This window comes from Salvelinus fontinalis, chromosome 3 (genome assembly GCF_029448725.1).
Source record: "Salvelinus fontinalis isolate EN_2023a chromosome 3, ASM2944872v1, whole genome shotgun sequence".
NCBI classification, from domain to species: Eukaryota; Metazoa; Chordata; class Actinopteri; order Salmoniformes; family Salmonidae; genus Salvelinus; species Salvelinus fontinalis.
Window position 1 is genome coordinate 9,420,705 of NC_074667.1, and position 25,032 is coordinate 9,445,736.

Genomic DNA, 25,032 nt, shown 5'->3' on the forward strand with positions numbered 1-25,032 from the left:
ACTCGTCGACCATCTCATTCCGAAATCATGGGCATTAATATTGAGTTGGTTCCCCCTTTACTGCTATAACAGCCTCCACTCTTCTGGGAAAGCTTTCGCAATAGTGAGGTGGAGCACTGATCTAATGGGTACATCTCCAAGGTGTCCGATGGGGTTGAGGTCAGGGCTATGTGCAGGCCAGTCAAGTTTTTCCACATCTATCTCGACAAACCATTTCTGTAAGGACCTAGCTTTGTGCACGTGGACATTGTCATGCTGAAACAGGAAAGGGCCTTCCCCAAACTGTTGCCACAAAGTTGGAAGCACAGAATCGTTTAGAATGTCATTGTATGCTGTAGCGTTAAGATTTCCCTTCACTGGAACTAAGGGGCCTAGCCCGAACCATGAAAAACTGCTGCTCGGCCAAGGAAACCTATTTTATGAAGCTTCCTGATGTTGCTTCCAGAGGCAGTTTGGAACTTGGTAGTGAGTGTTGCAACCGAGGACAGGCGATTTTTACACGATACGCACTTCGGTACTGTTCTGTGAGTTTGTGTGGCCTATCACTTCGCGGCTGAGCCGTTGTTGCTTCTAGACGTTTCCACTTCCACTTCACAATTACACCACTTACAGTTGACCAGGGCAGAAATTTGACAAACTGATTTGTTGGAAAGGTGGCATCCTATGACGGTGCCACGTTGAAAGTCACTGAGCTCTTCAGTAAGGTCATTCTACTGCCAATGTTTGTCTATGGAGATGGCATAGCTGCATGCTCGATTTTATACACCTGTCAGCATCGGGTGTGGCTGAAATAACCAAATCCACTAATTTGAAGGGGTGTCCACATATCAATTTTTAGTTCATGAGATCTCACATGGAAAATACATTTGAATAATGTGGAATCCTGGTTGCTATTTAAATATATTACATTTGCAATGGTGTCATAACTTGACTGGAATATCAAATGGTCATTGAGATGACACATCAGTAGTTGCACCTTCAAAACATTATTCATTCCATTGAGTTACTTCCCTATGGCCCTACTATTTACTTGGAGCTGCTTTGAATTATAGCCTGTCTTATAAAAGGTATTTATGTAAATTAGCCTAGACACTGTGTGTGCAATACATGGGTGTAGTAGTCCAAAGACCAATGGAACTAGGATGTTGTTTTTGTGACAACCAATGAAACCATCAACAACAAGTTTAAGTTATGAAAAACAATATGAATCCACCCCACTGTGACTGATTTCTCAATCAACACCGACAGATGCCCATATATGAGACTGACTAGACTGGTATAAAGTCATTTGGTGTCACAGTGGAAAAGTGCAGAACATACTAACAATTCAGTATGTGTCCCTTCATCCGTCGACACGGACACCAAGGCTGCGTTTACACAGGCAGCCAAATTCTGATATTCCCCCCCCCCCCTAATTGGTCTTTTAGAGGAAAAAAAGATCAGAATTAGACTGCCTTAATGTACACCTCTCCAAGTACTTATTGTGACAATACCTGTTAGACCAGATGGCAAGTGCAGCTATAGGCCTTCGAATACAGGCCAAACACAAGTGTTACTGAAAGAAATTCAATCAAACCCAAAGTATGGAAAAATAATACATTTCCTGTTCCTGTGCTGTAAAATTGTAATTCACTGATTTGAAAGCAAATTCCTAGTAGGCATCCACTATATGCTTTCACCTATCATGCATCCTTAACTCAGAGCAGATGAGCGAGAGGATGCGAGGAAACTATACTACCTGCATTTGCATTCGCTTTGCAGGTAGTATAACTTTTCATTACATTTCATTACATTTCATTATAGTACAACGGTTTAATTTGTCTAACCTTAGCAATTTCTTCTTAGCTAGCTACTTAGCCGTCTGTGTATAAAAGATAATTGCGTAATTATCGTATTCCGTCGTCTATCGTAGTCCACACTGCTATCTGCCCAGCAGCTAGCAAACGTCCACCGTCTACCGAATAGTAGTATAATACAGTAGTATAGGTCCCGTGTGGCTCAGTTGGTAGAGCATGGCGCTTGCAACGCCAGGGTTGTGGGTTCAATTCCCACGGGGGACCAGGGTTCAATTCCCATGGGGGGACCAGGATGAATATGTATGAACTTTCCAATTTGTAAGTCGCTCTGGATAAGAGCGTCTGCTAAATGACTTAAATGTAAATGTATAACTTTTCATTACATTTCATTATAGTACAACGGTCTGATTTTCATTTTCATTACAGTACAACGGTTTGGTTTGTTTGATCTTAGCTAGCTACATAGCCGTCTTTGCATCAAACATAATTGTGTAGTTATTGAGGTTCGCCAGCCAGCTATTTTCGCCCTAACGTAACGCAACGTAGCCAACACTGCTAGCTAGCCAGCTTGCCACCGAATAGCAGCATTGTAGAAACGAGTGCATTACAACGGAACGACTTGATCAGTGTAGTGTTGGCTGACTACACAGTTGTCTTTGCTATCTTTGATTTGTATTTGTTCGATCTTAGCTAGCTACTTAGCTGGCTACATAGCCGTCTTTGTATCGGTGATAATTGTGTAGTTATGAAGGTTCGCTGAGGTTCGCTAGCCAGGTATTCTCGCCCTAACGTAACGTAACGTAACGTAGTCAACCCTGCTAGCTAGCCAGCTAGCCACCGATTAGCAGCACTGTAGAAACGATTACATTACAACGGAACGACTTGACTTGTGTAGTGTTAGCTAGCTACATAGTTTTCTTTGCTATCTTTGTATCTAAGATAATTGTGTAGCTTTGAGTAATTATCGGTTAGCTAGCCAGCTATTTTTCGCCTGCCGCGCTGCCGTCCTCCTACCTAGCCAACACTGCTAGCTAGCCAACTTCTACCGAATAGCAGCACTGTAGAAACTTACATTACAACGGAACGACTTGATTAGCGTAGTGTTAGCTAGTTGTCTTTGCTGTCCTTGTATCCATGATAATTGTGTAGTTTAGAGAAATTTTGTGAAATTGTCGAGGTTACCTAGCCAGCTTCACTTTCAACAACGTAGCCACTGCTAGCCAGGCTACTTCACCAGCCAGCAGTACTATATCATTTTAGTCAATAAGATCTTGTATTTTATTTTATTTTATTTTTGCAACGTAAGCTTAACTTTCTGAACATTCGAGACGTGTAGCCCACTTGTCATTCTAATCTCCTTTGCATTAGCGTAGCCTCTTCTGTAGCCTGTCAACCATGTGTCTGTCTATCCCTGTTCTCTCCTCTCTGCACAGACCATACAAACGCTTCACACCGCGTGGCCGCGCCCACCCTAACCTGGTGGTCCCAGCCCGCACGACCCACGTGGAGTTCCAGGTCTCCGGTAGCCTCTGGAACTGCCGATCTGCGGCCAACAAGGCAGAGCTCATCTCAGCCTATGCGTCCCTCCAGTCCCTCGACTTCCTGGCACTGACGGAAACATGGCTCACCACAGATAACACTGCTACTCCTACTGCTCTCTCTTCGTCTGCCCACGTGTTCTCGCACACCCCGAGACCTTCTGGTCAGCGGGGTGGTGGCACCGGGATCCTCATCTCTCCCAAGTGGTCATTCTCTCTTTCTCCCCTTACCCATCTGTCTATCGCCTCCTTTGAATTCCATGCTGTCACAGTTACCAGCCCTTTCAAGCTTAACATCCTTATCATTTATCGCCCTCCAGGTTCCCTTGGAGAGTTCATCAATGAGCTTGATGCCTTGATAAGCTCCTTTCCTGAGGACGGCTCACCTCTCACAGTTCTGGGTGACTTTAACCTCCCCATGTCTACCTTCGACTCATTCCTCTCTGCCTCCTTCTTTCCACTCCTCTCCTCTTTTGACCTCACCCTCTCACCTTCCCCCCCTACTCACAAGGCAGGCAATACGCTTGACCTCATCTTTACTAGATGCTGTTCTTCCACTAACCTCATTGCAACTCCCCTCCAAGTCTCCGACCACTACCTTGTATCCTTTTCCCTCTCGCTCTCATCCAACACTTCCCACACTGCCCCTACTCGGATGGTATCGCGCCGTCCCAACCTCCGCTCTCTCTCCCCCGCTACTCTCTCCTCTTCCATCCTATCATCTCTTCCCTCTGCCCAAACCTTCTCCAACCTATCTCCTGATTCTGCCTCCTCAACCCTCCTCTCCTCCCTTTCTGCATCCTTTGACTCTCTATGTCCCCTATCCTCCAGGCCGGCTCGGTCCTCCCCTCCCGCTCCGTGGCTCGACGACTCATTGCGAGCTCACAGAACAGGGCTCCGGGCAGCCGAGCGGAAATGGAGGAAAACTCGCCTCCCCGCGGACCTGGCATCCTTTCACTCCCTCCTCTCTACATTTTCCTCTTCTGTCTCTGCTGCTAAAGCCACTTTCTACCACTCTAAATTCCAAGCATCTGCCTCTAACCCTAGGAAGCTCTTTGCCACCTTCTCCTCCCTCCTGAATCCTCCTCCCCCCCCCCCCCTCCTCCCTCTCTGCAGACGACTTCGTCAACCATTTTGAAAAGAAGGTCGACGACATCCGATCCTCGTTTGCTAAGTCAAACGACACCGCTGGTTCTGCTCACACTGCCCAACCCTGTGCTTTGACCTCTTTCTCCCCTCTCTCTCCAGATGAAATCTCGCGTCTTGTGACGGCCGGCCGCCCAACAACCTGCCCGCTTGACCCTATCCCCTCCTCTCTTCTCCAGACCATTTCCGGAGACCTTCTACCTTACCTCACCTCGCTCATCAACTCATCCTTGACCGCTGGCTACGTCCCTTCCGTCTTCAAGAGAGCGAGAGTTGCACCCCTTCTGAAAAAACCTACACTCGATCCCTCCGATGTCAACAACTACAGACCAGTATCCCTTCTTTCTTTTCTCTCCAAAACTCTTGAACGTGCCGTCCTTGGCCAGCTCTCCTGCTATCTCTCTCAGAATGACCTTCTTGATCCAAATCAGTCAGGTTTCAAGACTAGTCACTCAACTGAGACTGCTCTTCTCTGTATCACGGAGGCGCTCCGCACTGCTAAAGCTAACTCTCTCTCCTCTGCTCTCATCCTTCTAGACCTATCGGCTGCCTTCGATACTGTGAACCATCAGATCCTCCTCTCCACCCTCTCCGAGTTGGGCATCTCCGGCGCGGCCCACGCTTGGATTGCGTCCTACCTGACAGGTCGCTCCTACCAGGTGGCGTGGCGAGAATCTGTCTCCTCACCACGCTCTCTCACCACTGGTGTCCCCCAGGGCTCTGTTCTAGGCCCTCTCCTATTCTCGCTATACACCAAGTCACTTGGCTCTGTCATAACCTCACATGGTCTCTCCTATCATTGCTATGCAGACGACACACAATTAATCTTCTCCTTTCCCCCTTCTGATGACCAGGTGGCGAATCGCATCTCTGCATGTCTGGCAGACATATCAGTGTGGATGACGGATCACCACCTCAAGCTGAACCTCGGCAAGACGGAGCTGCTCTTCCTCCCGGGGAAGGACTGTCCGTTCCATGATCTCGCCATCACGGTTGACAACTCCATTGTGTCCTCCTCCCAGAGCGCTAAGAACCTTGGCGTGATCCTGGACAACACCCTGTCGTTCTCCACCAACATCAAGGCGGTGGCCCGTTCCTGTAGGTTCATGCTCTACAACATCCGCAGAGTACGACCCTGCCTCACACAGGAAGCGGCGCAGGTCCTAATCCAGGCACTTGTCATCTCTCGTCTGGATTACTGCAACTCGCTGTTGGCTGGGCTCCCTGCCTGTGCCATTAAACCCCTACAACTCATCCAGAACGCCGCAGCCCGTCTGGTGTTCAACCTTCCCAAGTTCTCTCACGTCACCCCGCTCCTCCGCTCTCTCCACTGGCTTCCAGTTGAAGCTCGCATCCGCTACAAGACCATGGTGCTTGCCTACGGAGCTGTGAGGGGAACGGCACCTCAGTACCTTCAGGCTCTGATCAGGCCCTACACCCAAACAAGGGCACTGCGTTCATCCACCTCTGGCCTGCTCGCCTCCCTACCACTGAGGAAGTACAGTTCCCGCTCAGCCCAGTCAAAACTGTTCGCTGCTCTGGCACCCCAATGGTGGAACAAACTCCCTCACGACGCCAGGACAGCGGAGTCAATCACCACCTTCCGGAGACACCTGAAACCCCACCTCTTCAAGGAATACCTAGGATAGGATAAAGCAATCCTTCTGCCCCCCCCCCCCCCCCCCCTTAAAAGATCTAGATGCACTATTGTAAAGTGGCTGTTCCACTGGATGTCATAAGGTGAATGCACCAATTTGTAAGTCGCTCTGGATAAGAGCGTCTGCTAAATGACTTAAATGTAATGTAAATGTAAATGAAAGGAAGCCTTTATAGACTATTGAGACACATCCTAGGACGAAACATAACAGGTTAGTGGGTGGTCCACCGGCTGATATTGATCTGTGCCAACTGAAGGGCTGTGGCCTCACTAATGTGTAACCTGGCCTTCTCAACCTTCCAATTCAATTCATTGTGTGTATTATAATAGCACCTAACCGGTCATGTAACAGGCAAACAAAGCCACTGGCAAAGCTATGTGAGAGATTGAGGCCAAGCCTCTAAATAACAGCCATCACTGACAATAAAGATTCCTATAACAAAGGTTTCTCTGACAGTAAGTACACAAACTACTTCTTGATCCACCAGTGAAACATAAAGGACAGCAAAAGTTGTTGAAAAGAGGGGGATTGTAATTGGTGACTGGCCTGGTTCCAGATCATCACTGATTTAGGGACAGTTTTGGAGCGGCAGGTAGCCTAGTGGTCAGAGCTTTGGGTCAGTAACCGAAAGGTTGCTAGATCGAATCCCGAGCCGACAAGGTAAAAATCTGTCGTTCTGCCCCTGAACAAGGCAGTTAACCCACTGTTCCTAGGCCGTCATTGTAAATAAGATTTTGTTCGTAACTGACCTGCCTAGTTAAATAAAAGGTTAAAAAAATAAATAATTTAAAAACAGTTTGGGAGCTCCCTTCCCTTGCTGGAGCCCCAAACCGTGACAAAAGGCACTTCAGGAACGCATGAGATTAGGGTGATAATCTAGTTATATAAATGGATTAGACATCCAGAGTTGAATAGAGAATAAATTCCAAAGGGGCCTGGTGTTGATTCACAAAGAAACCCCTGGAGAGAGGGGACCATTTGGGGAAAACTTCCTGACTATGATGTCAGCGACCGCTTATTGGGTGGGGGAACCAGACAATTGTGACTGATTATTATCCAATATGATCTGATATTTGACTTTGATGGACAGATCCTTTAATTTATGTTAAGTGACCCTAAATGTCATTGCATGATGTTGTTTCTCTGTTTGTTATTATCTAAGGAAGTCTCAAGATTTTGCTCGCCTGAAGTAGAGTATCTTGTGATAAATTGCAGACCACACTACTTGCCTAGAGAGTTTTCAGCTATACTTTTCGTGGCTGTTTATTTACCACCACAGACAGATGCTGGCACTAAGACCGCACTCAGTCAGCTGTATAAGGAAATAAGCAAACAGGAAACCGCTCACCCAGAGGCGGCGCTCCTAGTGGCCGGAGACTTTAATGCTGGGAAACTTAAATCAGTTCTACCTAATTTCTGTTAAATGTGCAACCAGAGAAAAACAATTCTAGATCACCTGTACTCCACACACAGAGACGAGTACAAATCTCTCCCTCGCCCACCATTTGGTAAATCCGACCACAATTCTATCCTCCTGATTCCTGCTTACAAGCAAAAATTAAAGCAGGAAGCACCAGTGACTCGGTCTATAAAAAAGTGGTCAGATGAAGCAGGACTGTTTTGCTATCACAGACTGGAACATGTTCCGGGATTCTTCCGATAGCATTGATGAATACACCACATCAGTCACTGGCTTTATCAATAAGTGCATCGAGGACGTCGTCCCCACAGTGACTGTACGTACATACCCCAACCAGAAGCAATGGATTACAGGCAACATTCGCACTGAGCTAAAGGGTAGAGCAGGTGTCTTCACTGACATTTTCAACATGTCCTTGATTGAGTCTGTAATACCAACATGTTTCAAGCAGACCACCATAATCCCTGTGCCCAAGAACACGAAGGCAACCTGCCTAAATTACTACAGACCCGTAGCACTCACGTCCGTAGCCATGATGTTCTTTGAAAGGTTGGTACTGGCTCACATCAACACCCTTATCCCAGAAACCCTAGACCCACTCCAATTTGCATACTGCCCAAACAGATTCACAGATGATGCAATCTCTGTTGCACTCCACACTGCCCTTTCCCACCTGGACAAAAGGAACACCTATGTGAGAATGTTATTCATTGACTACAGCTCAGCGTTCAACACCATAGTACCCTCAAAGCTCATCACTAAGTTAAGGATCCTGGGACTAAACACCTCCCTCTGCAACTGAATCCTGGACTTCCTGACGGGCCGCCCCCAGGTGGTGAGGGTAGGTAGCAATACATCTGCCACGCTGATCCTCAACACTGGAATCCCCCAGGGGTGCATGCTCAGTCCTCTCCTGTACTCCCTGTTCACCCACGACTGCATGGCCAGGCACGACTCCAACACCATCATTAAGTTTGCAGATGACACAACAGTGGTAGGCCTGATCACCAACAATGACGAGACAGGGAGTAGGTCAGAGACCTGGCCGGGTGGTTCCAGAATAACAACCTATCCGTCAACGTAACCAAGACTAAGGAGGTGATTGTGGACTACAGGAAAATGAGGACTGAGCACGCCCCCATTCTCATCGACTGGGCTGTAGTGGAGCAGGTTGAGAGCTTCAAGTTCCTTGGTGTCCACATCACCAACAAACTAGAATAGTCCAAACACACCAAGACAGTCGTGAAGAGGGCACGACAAAGCCTATTCCCCCTCAGGAAACGAAAAAGATTTGGCATGGGTCCTCAGATCCTCAAAATGTTCTACACCTGCAACATCGAGAGCATCCTGACAGGTTGCGTCACTGCCTGGTACGGCAACTGCTCGGCCCTCTGACCGCAAGGCACTACAGAGGGTAGTGCGTACGGCCCAGTAAATCACTGGGGATAAGCTGCCTGCCATCCAGGACCTCTAGTGTCAGGTGTCAGAGGAAGGCCCTAAAAATTGTCAAAGACCCCAGTCGTAGACTGTTCTCTCTACTAATGCATGGCAAGCGGTACCGGAGTGCCAAGTCTAGGACAAAAAGGCTTCTCAACAGTTTTTACCCCCAAGCCATAGGGTTCCTGAACAGGTAATCAAATGGCTATCCAGACTATTTACATTGTGTGCCCCCCCCCCCCCCCCCCCCCCGTTTATGCTGCTGCTACTCTCTGTTTATCATATATGCAGTCACTTTAACCATATCTACATGTACATACTACCTCAATCAGCACGTAGTGCATGTATGTAGCCTCGCTACTGTTATAGCCTCGCTACTGTATATAGCCTCGCTACTGTTATTTTTCACTGTATTTTTACTGTTGTTTTATTTCTTTACTTACCTATTGTTCACCCAATACCTTTTTTGCACTGTTGGTTAGAGCCTGTAAGTAAGCATTTCACTGTAAAGCCTACAACTGTTGTATTCCGCGCACGTGACAAATAAACTTTGATTTGACATATGATCATTCAGAGGCTGGCTTTAGTGATTCCATACTTAAGATTTAGCTAGTTTGCAGATATTAAGTAAAGAAAGAATAGCAAATGTTGCTTTTAATGTTTATATACTGTATGTGTTCTTCAGTTTATCCATTTCACACGCTGGCAGGATGTATCCGTGTATATATTAAATCAACTCTTCATTTTATCAACTGAAAATAAACTGAAACAAAATAAACTGAAATATTCTGAAAACCTAAATTGCCCAAACAAGGACAGGAGGAGAGCTTCCACCCCAAGTCCAGCTCCCTAATCCTAACAGTCAGAGTAACATAGAACACCATAGAGCAGTAAAACCCTACAACTATAATGGATCTCCATCTCCAATCTACTCCGTGGGTGATCCTATGATGGGGGTTTTCAGTCATGTAATAGTCAGTGGGTCTCCTGACCAAGCGGTGTCAGCAAGCGCGCGGCCAGGGCTAGGGAGAGGCGTTGTAGCGCCCCTTGGTGCTGGGGTAACTCCTGCTGGACATGGTGCAGGATGGTGGCCACAGCGTGCAGACGCTCTTCCTGCAACGCGGGCTCCAAGGCTTTGCCAGTGGACAGGGCGCTGTAGTGACCCTCACGCACCACTTGGAGCTGCTTGGCCCAGCCCTGGAGGGAGACCAGATGGGCCAGGTTCTAGAGGAATGGAAAGAGGAGAGATGAAGGAGACGGGAGAGCGGGGGTGGGAGGAGAGAGAGACAGAGAGAGAGAGGGAGAAAGGGAGGATAGAGAGAGATTAGGTGTGAGAGAGAAAGAGAGAGACAGAGCGAGAAAACCAGACCGAGAAAGGAAAAGAAGGACGGATAAGAGATTAAAAAAGACATGGCATGAGATGAAAAGAGATATTCAAACAGCTATGCACAGTGAAAACCACTTCTCAACTATGAATAACAATAAGCTGGGCAGGAATAATGTTGAGAGTGAATGGGTGAATGTGTCTACATCACGTACCCTCTCCTTGGTGTCCTGCAGACAGTGGAAGTCTGAGGTGAGGACAATTCTGGCGCTGTGGAGCTCTCCCAGCTGCAGCTGTTTGTCCCTCATACTGCTGCTCAGACTGGCCTGGCCCTGCTGCAGCTCTCTGAGGACCCCGTCACACTCCGCTTGCTGTTAGGGGTGGGGACACACACAGGCAACATAGACACACATATTAAGCATATACGTACTGCACACACACACACACACAGGAACGCACACCCGCCAACACACCAACCACTTCTCACCCATCGACCCACCCACTTTCAAATGTATTAATTAAGCCCTTTTTACATCAGCAGATGTCACAAAGTGCAAAACAGAAACGCAGCCTCAAACCCCAAACGGCAAGCAATGCAGATGTAGAAGCACGGGTGAAATAATCAAAAACACCTAACACAAACATGTGAAAGAAACACACGCACGCACACTCGAACGAGGCCAAGATACAGACAGACAGAGGCTCATGTTTCTAGACCGACTACTTGCTACTGTTTGACTCTGACTCCACCAGACCGTTGAACAGCCTGTCCTCCTCCTCCTGGATCCTCTCTAGCTTCATCTGCATCTCAATGGAGTCTCTCTCTGCCTCCGAAACACACCACATTACAGAAATACACTGTTATACACGAAGTACAATGGTGTGGAGGCATTTCTATACGTCCTATTTAAGTCTATATACAGTATGGCTAGCGTACTGCCCTTCGATCTGGTCAAAAGTCTTTGATCTGTTGTAATGGCCAGGTATATCTGATTAATGTGGTATTTAGTTTCCGGACAAAATGTATTACGGAGTACAGAAATTGCTGTCTGTCTAGACAGAAAAATACTTTGAAATCAGATTTTGTAGGAAAAACCCCCCGTAGTTACTGCGTTTGACTTTGTAGGGCAGTATAGAATGCAGTGGTTAAGGACGGAAACAGACATATTTGTATGTGTACTGATTCCCTGATCGACCTCTATGCAGACGACACCATTCTGTATACCTCTGGCCCTTCTTTGGACACTGTGTTAACCAACCTCCAGACGAGCTTCAATGCCATACAACTCTCCTTCCGTGGCCTCCAACTGCTCTTAAATGCTAGTAAAACTAAATGCATGCTCTTCAACCGATCGCTGACCACACCTGCCCGGCTGTCTAGCATCACAACTCTGGACGGTTCTGACTTAGAATATGTGGACAACTACATATACCTAGGTGTATGTACTTGAAATTTAGACTGTAAATTTTCCTCCCAGACTCACATTAAGCATCTCCAATCCAAAATGAAATCTAGAATCGGCTTCCTATTTCGCAACAAAGCATCCTTCACTCATGCTGCCAAACATACCCTCGTAAAACTGACTATCCTACCGATCCTTGACTTCGGCAATGTAATTTACAAAATAGCCTCCAACACTCTACTCAGCAAACTGGATGCAGTCTATCACAGTGCCATCCGTTTTGTCACCAAAGCCCCATATACTACCACCACTGCGACCTGTATGCTCTCATTGGCTGGCCCTCGCTTCATATTCGTCGCCAAACCCACTGGCTCCTGGTCATCTATAAGTCTTTGCTAGGTAAAGCCCCGCCTTATCTCAGCTCACTGGTCACCATAGCAACACCCACCCGTAGCATGCGCTCCAGCAGGTATATTTCACTGGTCACCCCCAAAGCCAATTCCTCATTCGGCCGCCTTTCCTTCCAGTTCTCTGCTGCCAATGACTGGAATGAACTGCAAAAATCACTGAAGCTGGAGACTCATATCTCCCTCACTAGCTTTAAGCATCAGCTGTCAGAGCAGCTCACAGATCACTGAACCTGTACATAGCCCATCTGTAAATAGCCCATCCTCATACTGTTATTTATTTAATTTATTTTGCTCCTTTGCACCCCAGTATCTCTACCTGCACACTCATCTTCTGCACATCTATCACTCCAGTGTTTAATTGCTATATTGTAATTATTTCGCTCTGTGTGACGGGTGAGACATGTTCTTTTTTGTTAAAAAAAATGGTGAAGTGTCTTGAATTTTATTTCAGACAGGGCGTGTTTGAGATTGCTCCGTTCGTTCACAATGCCTGGAGGAGGAGGATACATATACTGTTTATGTAGATTGGCTAGATGGTAGCTATACTGGCCATGACTATTGTATGCACAAAATTTGCAAAATTGTATTTTATTCTGTAGTGTCTTGTAAGCCCATGTGGACTGGGTACCGGTAGGTGTATGACACTTAAATAAATAATATTACGCTCTATATCCACTGTGTGTGTGTTTTACTCTTGTTGCGGATGGAGAGTTGTGTCCGTAGTGTGAGCAGGGTGATGCTCTGAGCACGTTTCTCCTGGGTCAGTGTGTGTGCGGGTCCGCGTGTGTTTACGTACTCTCGGTGCGGACTTTGCTCTGCTGTAGGATGGTGAATTGGGTCTGCAGTGTGAGCAGGGCGGCGCTCCGAGCCTGTTTCTCCTGGGTCAGTCTCACTAGTTCCCCCTGCTGCCGCAGCCAGAGCTGCTGCTGCTCCTTGATCTCTCCTCCCACCCCCTCCAGCTGCTTGGTCAGAGTACTGGCCTGGATCTCCAACAGGCCCAGGTCCTCGTGCTGTTGATGTACGTAGGGACGTGATCAAGACAACATAGAAAGTCAGGAAAATTTGCATTTTTCAAAGCTGAAATGTTTCAAATCCATTCTAGCTCCAGTCTTATTGTAGAGGATGGCGCTACCATAAAAATAGAGTATCATTCTAGATCTGTAGGTGCCACCTATTTTAGATTCAGTACCTATAGTCCTTTATTCTTAGACAATAAACCCCCAAAAATTCAGTTGGTTACGGGTCAGTGCTTGGTTGTAAGTTAACTCTCACCCTAGTGCTGGCGATGAGCTGCTCAATGTTCTTGTTGTAAACGTTGATGGGGGCCTGCTTGTGCTCGATGACGGTGACGTGCTTGGTGATCCTGGCCTTTCGTCGCGGCGGCTCATCTCCGTCTCCAGCGAGGCAAGGGTGCGGACCAGACCCTCCAGACGCAGGGTGACGACACTGCTCTCCAGCGTCACCGCTGCCATTTCGTTCTCTAGCCGGGGCAGCTGGGTCTCCTGGTAGGGTGAAGAGAGAGAGACACGCACACACAGAGTGGTTTAAACACAGAGATACATTGCACTAGCAAAGTTTCATATGTAGCATTGTGGTTGGTGTGGTTATCAATTTACCCTTTCTTTGTCTACACAGGTTATTGAAAAACTAGCTCAAGTTATACCAATGTTCATATTAAATAACAACCAGATTAAACTCCTTCTGTGCTGTAATTCTACAAAGTCTCCCATTCTTAACACATAAACACAATATTATTGACAATACACTGCAAAATTGTTTTTGTAATGTTATGAATTACTTGAAAATTCCTGAAATAAACTTGATGGGGAAAAAGCCCCAAATGTTTGTACTGAACCTTTATTTAACAAGTCAATTAAGAACAAATTCTTATTTACAAAGAAGGTCTACCCCACCCTCCCCCGGACGATGCTGGGCCAATTGTGCGCCACTCTATGGAACTCCCAATCACGGCTGGTTGTGATACAGCCAGGGATCGAACCCGGGTCTGTAGTGACGCCTCTAGCACTGCGATGCAGTGCCTTAAACCGCTGCCAGTCAGGATCCCCCAAAATACGGCGACCAATGCTCACCTTCTCCCTCTTGTGGGCGGCCGTCTTGTCGGTGAGGCGTCGGGAGCACTTGGTGGCCTTGTCGTGGGTGAGATGCTCCTGCATCTTGGACATGATGCCGACCTCCAGCTCGATGAGCCGCACCCACTCCTTCTCCGTCTGCTTCCTCAGGGAGGACATCTCCATCTGGCGCACCTCACACTCCTGGAGAGGGGGAGGAGAGAGGAGAGGGGGGAGAAGAGAGATAAGGAGATGGGAGGGAGAGGGACAGGGATTCAAAGTGTTTCATCGTACTATCATCCACTTACATGAGTCACGACAACAACAATACAACCTTCCAGTCACTTCATATTGAGCGGATATTGCATTCAGAGAAGCCTGCATAGGGAAAGAACAAAAGATACACCAAGAACAAATAAACTGTGAACTTGAGAAAAAAACATAAGAAAACAAACCACAATGAAATGTGTCAAATAAAATCAATTCATTCACTCACTGTGTTGACGCGTCTGCTCGGTCTCCTGCAGGGTCCTCGTGTAGATGCTGTACTGGGCCTGCGGCGCCTCCCGCTGGCTGTGGGAGATCAGCTTCCTAGAGGTGGCGCTGTCCAGCTGGGTCCGGTTCAGTACTACTGTCAGCAGCTTATTGCGCTCCTCTTCCCACGTGATGGACTTCTTGAAGCCCTCGATCTCTCCGTCTAAAGAGCGGACCTGATGGGTGGCCGTGCTGGATGGAGGCAGGGAGAGAGATTGACAGACGTGTACACAGTAGAATCACACAGGTGTACAGCATGTCCAGTCTCAAGGAGAACGTTTGACCAGAGCAGACCAGCCGCACTGATGTACAGCAAATACAAATTGTATTGTAAATAGACATTGGACTGGCCAATGTACATCTTGCCAAAAGAAGTGCATTATATAGGGAATAGGGTTGCCATATTCTCTCCCGCTGTAGAGCGTCTAGCATGGCGGTGTAGGCCTCGTCTCGTCATGTCCGCCAGGCTGCTGTTCTACACTGTTTGGTGAGGTGTGTGTGTGTCACAGGCAGCTGGTGGCATCTTAATTGGGGAGGACGGCTCATAGTAACGGCTGGAACGGAATGTGTTTGATACCATTCCATTCACTCCATTCCAGCCGTTACTATGAGCCGTCCTCCCCTCAGCAGCCTCCTGTGATGTGTGTAGACTCTACACAGTGCTAGGCATTTAAGTGTCCTCACCGTAGAGCCTCCAGCATGGCGGTGTAGGCGTCGTCTCGTCTCCTCATGCCCACCAGGCTGCTGTTCCACTGCTGCAGCAGCTGCTTCCTCCCCATCACCAAAGAGTCCATCTCCACCTGGGCCTGTATCGAGAGACACACAGGCAAAATGCACACCGTTCCCCATTCCTTCTGTGTGTACAGATTTTGTCTCAGCCTAAGCAGTAACAGATTCGTGATTTTTTTTTAAATTGTTGAATTAGGTGTGCTACTGCTTGGCTGGAACAGAAGCCTGTATCCACCCGGAGTGGACAGTGGTGTACCTCAAAGAGGGCCTCCGTGGCTGCCTGGGTCTCCTCAGACTGGGCGACTGGTCAACCGCTCCACATACAAGTCCTGAGAGAGGGAAAGAAAGGGGGGGTGGAGGTAGAGAGAGGGGGTAGAGAGAGGGAGAATCAGTTATAGAACCCATAGCCCTTCATAGTTGTGAGGTCTGGGGTCCGCTCACCAACCAAGAGCTCACAAAATGGGACAAACACCAAATTGAGACCCTGCATGCAGAATTCTGCAAAAATATCCTCTGTGTACAACGTAAAACACCAAATAATGCATGCAGAGGAGAATTAGGCCGGTACCCGCTAATTCTCAAAATCCAGAAATGTCCGTTAAATTCTACAACCACCTAAAAGGAAACGATTCCCAAACCTTCCATAACAAAGCCATCACCTTCAGAGAGATGAACCTGGAAAGGAGTCCCCTGAGTAAGCTGGTCCTGGGGCTCTGTTCACAAACAGACCCCACAGAGCCCCAGGACAGCAACACAATTAGACCCAACCAAATCATGAGAAAACAAAAAATGTATTTGACACATTGGAAAGAATTAACAAAAAAACTGAGCAAACTAGAATGGTCCATGGCCCTAAACAGAGAGTACACAATGCCAGAACACCTGACCACTGTAACAGACCAAAACTTAAGGAAAGCTTAGACTATGTACAAACTCAGTGAGCATAGCCTTGCTATTGAGAAAGGCCGCCGTAGGCAGACCTGGCTCTCAAGACAGTGTGTACACCGCCCACAAAATGAGGTGGAAACTGAGCTGCACTTCCTAATCTCCTGTCAAATGTATGACCATATTAGAGACACATATTTCCCTGATATTACACAGATCCACAAAACTCCGATATCTACTGGGTGAAATATCACAGTGTGCCATCACAACAGCAAGATTTGTGACTTGTTGCCATAAGAAAAGAGCAACTAGTGAAGAACTAACACCATTGTAAATACAACCCCTATTTATGTTTATTTATTTTCCCTTTTGTACTTTAACTATTTGCACATCGTTACAACACTGTACAGTATATAGACATAATATGACATTTGAAATGTCTTTATTCTTTTGGAACTTCTGTGAGTGTAATGTTTACTGAAAATTGTTATTGTTTATTTCACGTTTGTTTATTATCTACTTCACTTGATTTGGCAATGTTAACATGTTTCCCATGCCAATAAAGCCCTTAAATTGAATTGAAATTGAATTGAGAGGGGGGTAGAAAGAGAGAGAGGGTGATATTAGCAATCGCTTGTAATACACTGCCTGAGAAGATTCAGCCATAGTAATAAGAATTATTTTAAATTCTATTTGCGGTTTGGCTCAGAAAGGTTAACATTATAACTAACATGCCATTCGGCTGATCTTGAATCAGTTGTAAAAGAAGGAAGGCGTGTGTCCTGGCCTGTTTGTGTTTCTGCTCCTCTGCCTGGGTCTTCTCGGAGTGGGCCTTGCGCGAGGCGTTCTTCGTGGCCGTGATGTCAGAGTGCAGGTCGGCGTTAACCTCCTGCATGTCGAACAGACGCAGTGCCAGGTTCGCTACCTCACTCTGCAGCTGGGACACTGAGGGAGGAGGTAATATACGTAGTTAGGGACAGGGGTTTTTCCTGACTATGTCACCTGACCAGGAAAACCTTTAGGTGACCGTTATGGACTATTATAACTAGGTTAGGGTCCTGATTTTTCCCTTAATTAGGTCAAGAAAAACTCCTGGCCCAAGCCATAGTACAGATATAGGATCTTAATTTGACCTATACTATCACAGCAAAATACGTGCATAATGTTGCTTGATTGGTGGTTATATCTCTATGGGTCTCACCGTGTGACCTCTGCTTGCCGGCCTGACTGGTGTGGTACTGGCTTCGGACCCCCTCTAGCTGATCCTGGGCCTGTCTGCGCTGCCGCCTCGCTATCAGACATCTAAATAGCCATCTAGGGAGATGGGTGGAGGAGGGGAGGGAAAGAGAGGATAGCTTGGGATCAGAATTACATCGGGCAAATGCATTAGAAACGCACTGCAAGACCTACGGATGTTTCTTAATGTTATAACAATAGTGATTAATCCTTGTCCAGAATTACATAGGGCAAATGCATTAGAAACACACTGCAAGACCTAAGGATGTTTCTTAATGTTATAACAATAGTGATTAATCCTTGTAAATCAATTGTTGTTGCTTATAGATCATTTCTAGTTACAGATTAGTTTATTTTGTATTTTGAAATGAAAGCACAGGGTCATGTTTCGAGATTGAGCCAAAACAAGTCAATGGCGCCCTCTCCTGGGAAAAGAGTGAATTCAAAACGGGGACCCATAAATGGTATGAATCGTACTGCATGTATACTGTAAAGTGGATGTCCATGTTGATTTGATTGTAAACCATTGTTAAGGATTTAGAGTCTTTGCTTCAGAAGAAGGGACCTAGTGTACCTTCTCTCGCAACTCCACGTTGAGTCTCTCCAGTTGCTTATGGAGGTGGTTCTTCAGTGCAGTCCGGAACCTTCTCATCAGCGGCTGCAGGCAGATAGGAGAAACCATACTAAGACTTTCATCTGATAAGCATAACAGGGTTTAAACCTTCAGGTAATTAAAACAATGTTAGCAGGGATGTTAAGCGGGGAAACTGCTCTACGTGTTTAGGGTCCAGCACGATTAGCTCATCTTCATCAGCATCCTCTTCCGCCGCCCTGCGTAACTCGTCCCCATCGCTGTCAGAGAGGGGGACTGAGAGGTGCAATGAGGGGTGAGGTGGCAAGGGCATCGTTCCGTTATCTGGAACTCCCCCCAAAATATGTTTCGTGATCAAACCTCAACAGATACCGTGCTTGACAATTCACAGTGCTCAACTCAATTTCAAAGATGATAGAAATCAGTTCAAATTTCCACCATTGTTCTATCCCGCCCTCTTATTGAAACCCAGCTGACCTGAGTTGCTGGTGGGGTTGAAGGCTGCGCCTGTACCTCTGTGTCCTGACTGTGACACTGTGTCATCAGCCCCCGCCTCAGCCTGCTCTGCTGATCCACCCTGCATGGAGGACAGACAGGAGAAAGGTGAGAAAGGACGTATTCTGTGCTGTAGAGTAGTCTTTTTCACAAACCTCCTGCACAGGTAGCACAGTAACCCCAGAGTCCTCTGCTGCCTCATCAGCACCACCTGGCTGTTCATTGCCTCCTCCTGTGGCGGGGTTCCCCTCCTCTCCTCTTCCCCTCCTCCCTCACTTCCTCCACTGGACAGTGGCGGGGACCAAGATGGTGGACTCTGTCAGCACTACAAGAAGGTTGCCTTTGTGACACCCAAGTCACAACAACATTGGATTTCATTGCAGTCATATAGGCAGGGAGTCTACCGATTAAGAGCTTTGGTGCCAGTAACCGAAAGGTCGCTGGTTTGAATCCCCCAGCCGACCAGGAGAAAAATCAGTTGATGTGCCCTTGAGCAAGGCACTTAACCATAATTGCTCCTGTAAGTCGCTCTGGATAAGAGTGTCTGCTAAATAATGTCACCTGCTCTTTTAACGCCCTTTCATTGAAAGCCTTACCTGCTTCTTGAGTTATTAAGGAGTTGTCTCTTCAGAGCTGAAAGAAAGGTCAGAGAATGAAAATAATGTATTGAAACAATACTGAAAATGTAAAAGTTGGCTGATAAAGCCTCCTGTCATCACCTGTGAAGACATGACAGAGTGGACACAAATAATTTTATTCACTAACGTTATGAAGTTGTAGACAATCATTTATTAGGCCCTCATACCTTTGCTTCAAAATGAAATAAGATAGATACCTATGCCTACTACACGCATAATGCTTCTCATTGCATGCTGCTATCCACTTGTCTTGAAGTTAGCGTGCTTATCGGTTAAGTTATATGCTATTAACGCTAACTAAATAGCACATCTTTCATTTGACAGCTAACAGTTTAAAATACCTGAATGTTTTAAATATTCTCGAATGCATAAATTACTAAACCTTACGGTTGCTTTATCACCTCTTCAGCAACAACAAATAATCCTGTAGCTAGTAGACTCACCACTGTTTGTCAGCTGGTCAGGCGTTGCTAGGAAACGATAAACTTCCGTGAAGGGATAAGGGGGTAGAGCCTAGTAATTGAATAGAGCCCCCCTCATGAATATTCATGATTGAAATTTGTGGACAATTCAAGCTTTGCAGTACACGGATTTTCAGAGATGAATGAATTTGAACATTTTAAATATTGATGCATGTGAGTGTGGCAGTTAAAATAACTTCCGTATATGACAAAACAAATAGGTTCATAAAAAAAAAAAAAAAACTTTATTTCAATCAAGAGCGAATAATTACAAAGCCAGCTGATATTTTTTAATCATTTGGACCACAATACCATTGCAATTCATAGTCGTACAAAATCGACAACAGAAAAGAACAAAGCCTGCTAAATCAACATTTGTACAAATAAAAGGCATCATTTTAGAGAACCTCTTTAGGGAAACTTTGTCTCTCCCAACTAAGACATTTTCCAGCCAAGCAGGAGACATGGATGAGGCTCAACAAATTTGTCCTTAAAAATCGAAATAATCCATCCACTTGCAGAATCATCAACTCTTATTGTATAAATCTGATGTGATATTCATATCATTCTGTCATTGTACATTGTCTTTCAGAAAAGCAGACAAAGCTTAACAAAACATTCTAATTTCAACCCGGTACTATGCCTACATTCAGGTCCATAATTATTGGCACCCTTGATAAAGATGAGCAAAGAGACTGTATAAAATAAATAATACAAATACTGAGCTAGATTGTATACTCCAAACATTTGAAAATGTCATTATTTTATACTAATACAATTGCTCAGAGAATACAATTGCTCATTTTTTAAACGAGGGGTCAAAATTATTGCCAACCCCGTTTTCAATACTCTTAGCACCCAGATCCCTCCCACTGTGTTCTCCAATCTTTGAACAATATTCTTTAAAGGCTCAGAGTCATTATGCTCACAAAGGTACGGTGCTGGGGTACTGAAAACAGGGGTGCCGATTACTTTGACGCCTACCTTTAGGAGAATCGTTTTATTACTTTTTAAACCAAATCTTTCTCTGAGCAATTGTGTTAATAAACAATAAATTACATTTTCAACAAAAAAAGGCTTGCAATAAAGCGCAGTATTTGTAGAATTTATTTGATAGTCTTTTTGTCTCATCGTTATCAAGGGTTACAATAATAATAATATTACCAACCAAATAATCACTAAAACGAAAATTAAGAAAGCGAATTAGAAGTACTGTAGAAGGAAAGTGAATACGAGATATTCCTTCATCAATGACATTCTACAACAGTGCTTTAGTGTCCTGACAAATAAAAGGGATGAAAACTAATAGGAATTCATGTAAACAAATCCAATACTAATACTGTGCATTTAAAACTTAACTGCAAAATTAAGAAAACATAACAGCACAGTATAGAAAGTGATTCAGACTTCAATATTTTTGAGATTACAATTGTTTTTGGAGTTTATTTTCCCAGTATTAATGATAGTTTTGGCAAAGGGCACACTACATCATTTAGTTTAACTCTACCAAGTGTCATTTAGCACATCTGGCAAGGTGGCTCATTTCCAAGCATTGGCAACTGATGATGGCCATTTGAAAATACATTTTTTTAAAACACACAAAAAAACAACATTTCCTACATCATTTGAAAGAATAAATGAAAACCGGAATGGTCTCAACAAGCCATGGGTATTGTACATGCTAGAGAGAGTATAACACAATAGCACTGCAAATATGCAATACATGTCTGTAGATGCTATTGCATTAGTGTTTACAAGGAAAAGATAAATCAAAACTTCTGTTTAAGTTGTGCAATACTTGGCATACCCCAATCAAAATAATCCATGTGATTGGTTAGGAATAGTTTCCATACAAGAAACAATAAAACAGTCCAACAATCTGTCAATATAGTCATACATACATTCAACAAAAGTGTTAGGCCCCTTATGTACACCTTTTCAGAAATACATTTCTATGAGATATCTTCACAAGAATATATATATATACTATTTTCTCATTGTTCACCTCATGTCCATAGTTAGCAAGGAATTTGCATAGGCATTAGTGAATTAAAGACACGTGTTGCCTAGGTAATGACGGCTAACCCTATAGCATTGGCATCCAGAGAAAAACGAGGGGAGGGGCTTCATATTGCTGCTTCCATATAGATATGGACACAGTGATCATTTGCATATAAATAGGTGTGGTGTACAGTTAAGGGAATAGGTATTACTTTCCCCCTTACCACTGATATACAGTAGGGTCAGACATATTCTCATCCCCAAAACAGTTAGAATTTGGGGTAGAGTAATCTGATTCTAGACCTTTAGTAAAGGGGAACTTCTACCCCGAGCAGTAAGATATGTGGGGTCACAGCACAAGTGTATATAATGTTAGTGTTCACCTGGACACAGACCGTGAGCATTAGGACACAAAGCATAGGGTACATTTGATGCCTCAAATCATATGGCAAATAATACATGTGACATTGTCAAAAGTATCCACTCCTGCTTTTAGTGTCAAGCTTCACACACAAATGCAGACACACCTGTACAATAACAAAAGTATAATCTAGCGGTTGCATGTCTCATTCAACTATTTCGTTTCACTTTATTCTCTTGATTTGGGCCCCCAAACAAAAGTTGTTTCCTATCTAGGACGTAAGGTGAACGGTGAATGCGATATAACCATGTGTTCATAGGACACTGTGTAACCTTTTAACCCACAAAAACTCTCCACACCGTTCCACCTATACCACTAGCCTCTAACCTGCCCCTGTCAAAGGTTGTATCACTGTTACATGTGACATTCTTCGAAAAATTAAATTTTCTAAGTCTGTTCATCCTACACATATTGTTTAAAAACAGAGCAGCAAGTGACAGTTTTTATTTTTAGTGTTTGTCCTTCCTGGTTGGTTGACTGACCTCTGTCTCGTTCCGTCAGTGAGCTTGTTAAAGGTCAAAGTTCATCTGATGAGGTCATCCTGTTCTGCCAGTAACAAAAAAGACCCTTGGGTATGGAGCTATTGGAATGTCTATGTGGTAATAACGGATGTCTTTTTGTATGTCCTTATACACCGATAAGCCTTATACTACTACAAGGCCCCCTGGCTCCCATTCTAATTCACACGTTTCAGGCAAATACTGTAAACAATCCTTCATATGCCGCTAGTGGCGCCCCCCTCTGTTTCGGAGGGCTCCGTTTCCCTCTGGGTCGTATCGGCTGTGGAGGTGGAGGGCGTTCCAAAAGAGCGGGGGTCCATGGCAGAGTGCATGATGGTCAGCCACAGGTCGTCCATGTTTGGCATGACAAAGATTTTCTACGTCGGAGAGAAGATGGGAGAGATTCAGAGGTATTACATTTGAATGTAGTATGCGGACATACAGTTTGGACAAAGTACTCAGACACAGGCATGCAGACACAGGCATGCAGACACAGGCATGCAGACACAGGCATGCAGACACAGGCATGCAGACACAGGCATGCAGACACAGGCATGCAGACACAGGCATGCAGACACAGGCATGCAGACACAGGCATGCAGACACAGGCATGCAGACACAGGCATGCAGACACAGGCATGCAGACACAGGCATGCAGACACAGGCATGCAGACACAGGCATGCAGACACAGGCATGCAGACACAGGCATACCTGAAACTCCTGGTCCAGTTTCTTCTCGATCCAGTCGGTGACGTGGGCCAGTGTGACCTCTCTCTCTCCCAGTTTGGGCCGAGCCTTCAGCTCCAGGTGGGGTGGACTCCTGAAGCCATACCTGCGATTCAAAACAGAGTCAACAAACACACTAGAGAAACTCCAGGCTGTAGATGTCAACTATAACAGATCACGCAGCACTCATTGGGGTCATTGGTTATTGTACTGTGGTGGGCAAGTTAATGGTAAAGGTTACTCAGAATAATAAGGTACATAAAATGTCAGTTTTCCAGGGATGTGATCAGTCACCAGCAGAGGGCACAAGTGCATTGCAGAACAGCACTAACTAGTGCACAACAGTATGTTTGATCGGCACCCCTATACTACTATATTAAAGTGTATTCATTATGTATTGTGGTGGTATGAATGTGTTGGGGTGTAGCATATCCTGTTGGTGGGCGGAGGTATGATGTATAACTTATGAAGCTGTTAACAACATACCATATCCTGTCAGTGGGCGGAGGTGGGATGTTAACGGCCAGCGTTCCTCGGAGCTCCTGTACCTCCACGGTGAGCAGCAGGGGTGTGTTGGACACCTCCTCCATCTTCTTCTTGATGAACTCTGTCTCGGTGGCCTTCTGGAAGTACTTGGACTTGGCGATCTTGTCCACGAAGCGCATGATCTTACTGGGCTGGCGGCCACCCATGTATCTAATGGAGAGGGGATATTTAGGGGTGTTACTTTGTCGCGCAAATCTACCTTGATTTATGTAAAAGTCGGAATTAAGTTAAAGTCTGGATTACATACAAGTAGTACAGAAAGGTACTTTAAAAAAGGTAAACAAGGTAAATAATTAGGGTAAAAGTAAATACACTGTAATTAGTCTCACCCCTCTGCTCCAGGGACATCATTGGTGACCTCTGAACTATCCTCTTCGTCTGAGGACCCTGCACTGGATGACTCCTCATCACTGTCCGCCAGGCAGTACGTCCGTGGTCTGTACCTGGCACACACACACACGATTCAGTATGGATTCATCCCCATTGTTTTCAGAGGGAGAGGTGCCTCTTAGAGCTACAAAGCCTGTTCACACGAGGAAATACAAGTGTTTTTCAGTGTTATTTAGACCCTTTGAAGTCTCACCGAATTCCCACACAATTCATTGGAGGGCACACACGCACCCACCCAACCACCCACGATTGAGCAGTGTTTTCCACAAGTACATAGAGTAGCAAGCCAAATAGAAAAAAAATGCCTGCCTGCCTGCTTGCCTGCCTGCCTGCCAACCAGCCAGCCAGCCCCCCCCCACATTGAATTATTGAATACTTTATCGAGTTTTCCTCACAGAATGGAAACATTTGTTGTGGTATTGTGTAGAAAGACATGACAATTTAAGTTACTGAAAATGTATGAGTTCAGTGTATTGTTAGTTGTTTTGGATATTGTCTCAGTCTAGGCTTATATGATCAGGACTAAGTAAGAGAACATTAAACCTTTGAGATTAAAGTCTTCTTTACAGTTTAACTGCAAGATATGAATTGCCACAATGATGCTTGTTCTTCAAATTATGTTGTTAATTAAAACAGAAATATGATATAGCCCACATGATCTAGAAAAATGTATTAA

General features: G+C 45.4%; 1 protein-coding gene and 1 pseudogene across 5 annotated transcripts in view; both read right to left on the reverse strand.

The window, feature by feature from the left end:
* Nucleotides 1-9,302: 9,302 nt before the first annotated feature.
* LOC129835143 (coiled-coil domain-containing protein 40-like) lies at nucleotides 9,303-18,895 on the reverse strand (annotated as a pseudogene).
* Nucleotides 18,896-19,989: 1,094 nt separating this feature from the next.
* The window catches only part of LOC129838199 (testis-expressed protein 2-like), a 56,600-nt gene continuing 51,557 nt past the window's right edge, over nucleotides 19,990-25,032 (reverse strand). For 4 of the 5 annotated variants that reach the window (XM_055904982.1, XM_055904985.1, XM_055904994.1 and 1 more), the window contains exons 10-13: nucleotides 24,296-24,409; nucleotides 23,907-24,116; nucleotides 23,406-23,526; nucleotides 19,990-23,070 (exon numbers count right to left, since the gene is read on the reverse strand). In XM_055904982.1, the coding sequence (XP_055760957.1) occupies nucleotides 22,909-23,070; nucleotides 23,406-23,526; nucleotides 23,907-24,116; nucleotides 24,296-24,409 (607 nt within the window). In that variant the 3' untranslated portion in view covers nucleotides 19,990-22,908. The remainder of the gene's footprint in view (nucleotides 23,071-23,405; nucleotides 23,527-23,906; nucleotides 24,117-24,295; nucleotides 24,410-25,032) is intronic. The other variant, XM_055905011.1, reaches the window with a different exon arrangement.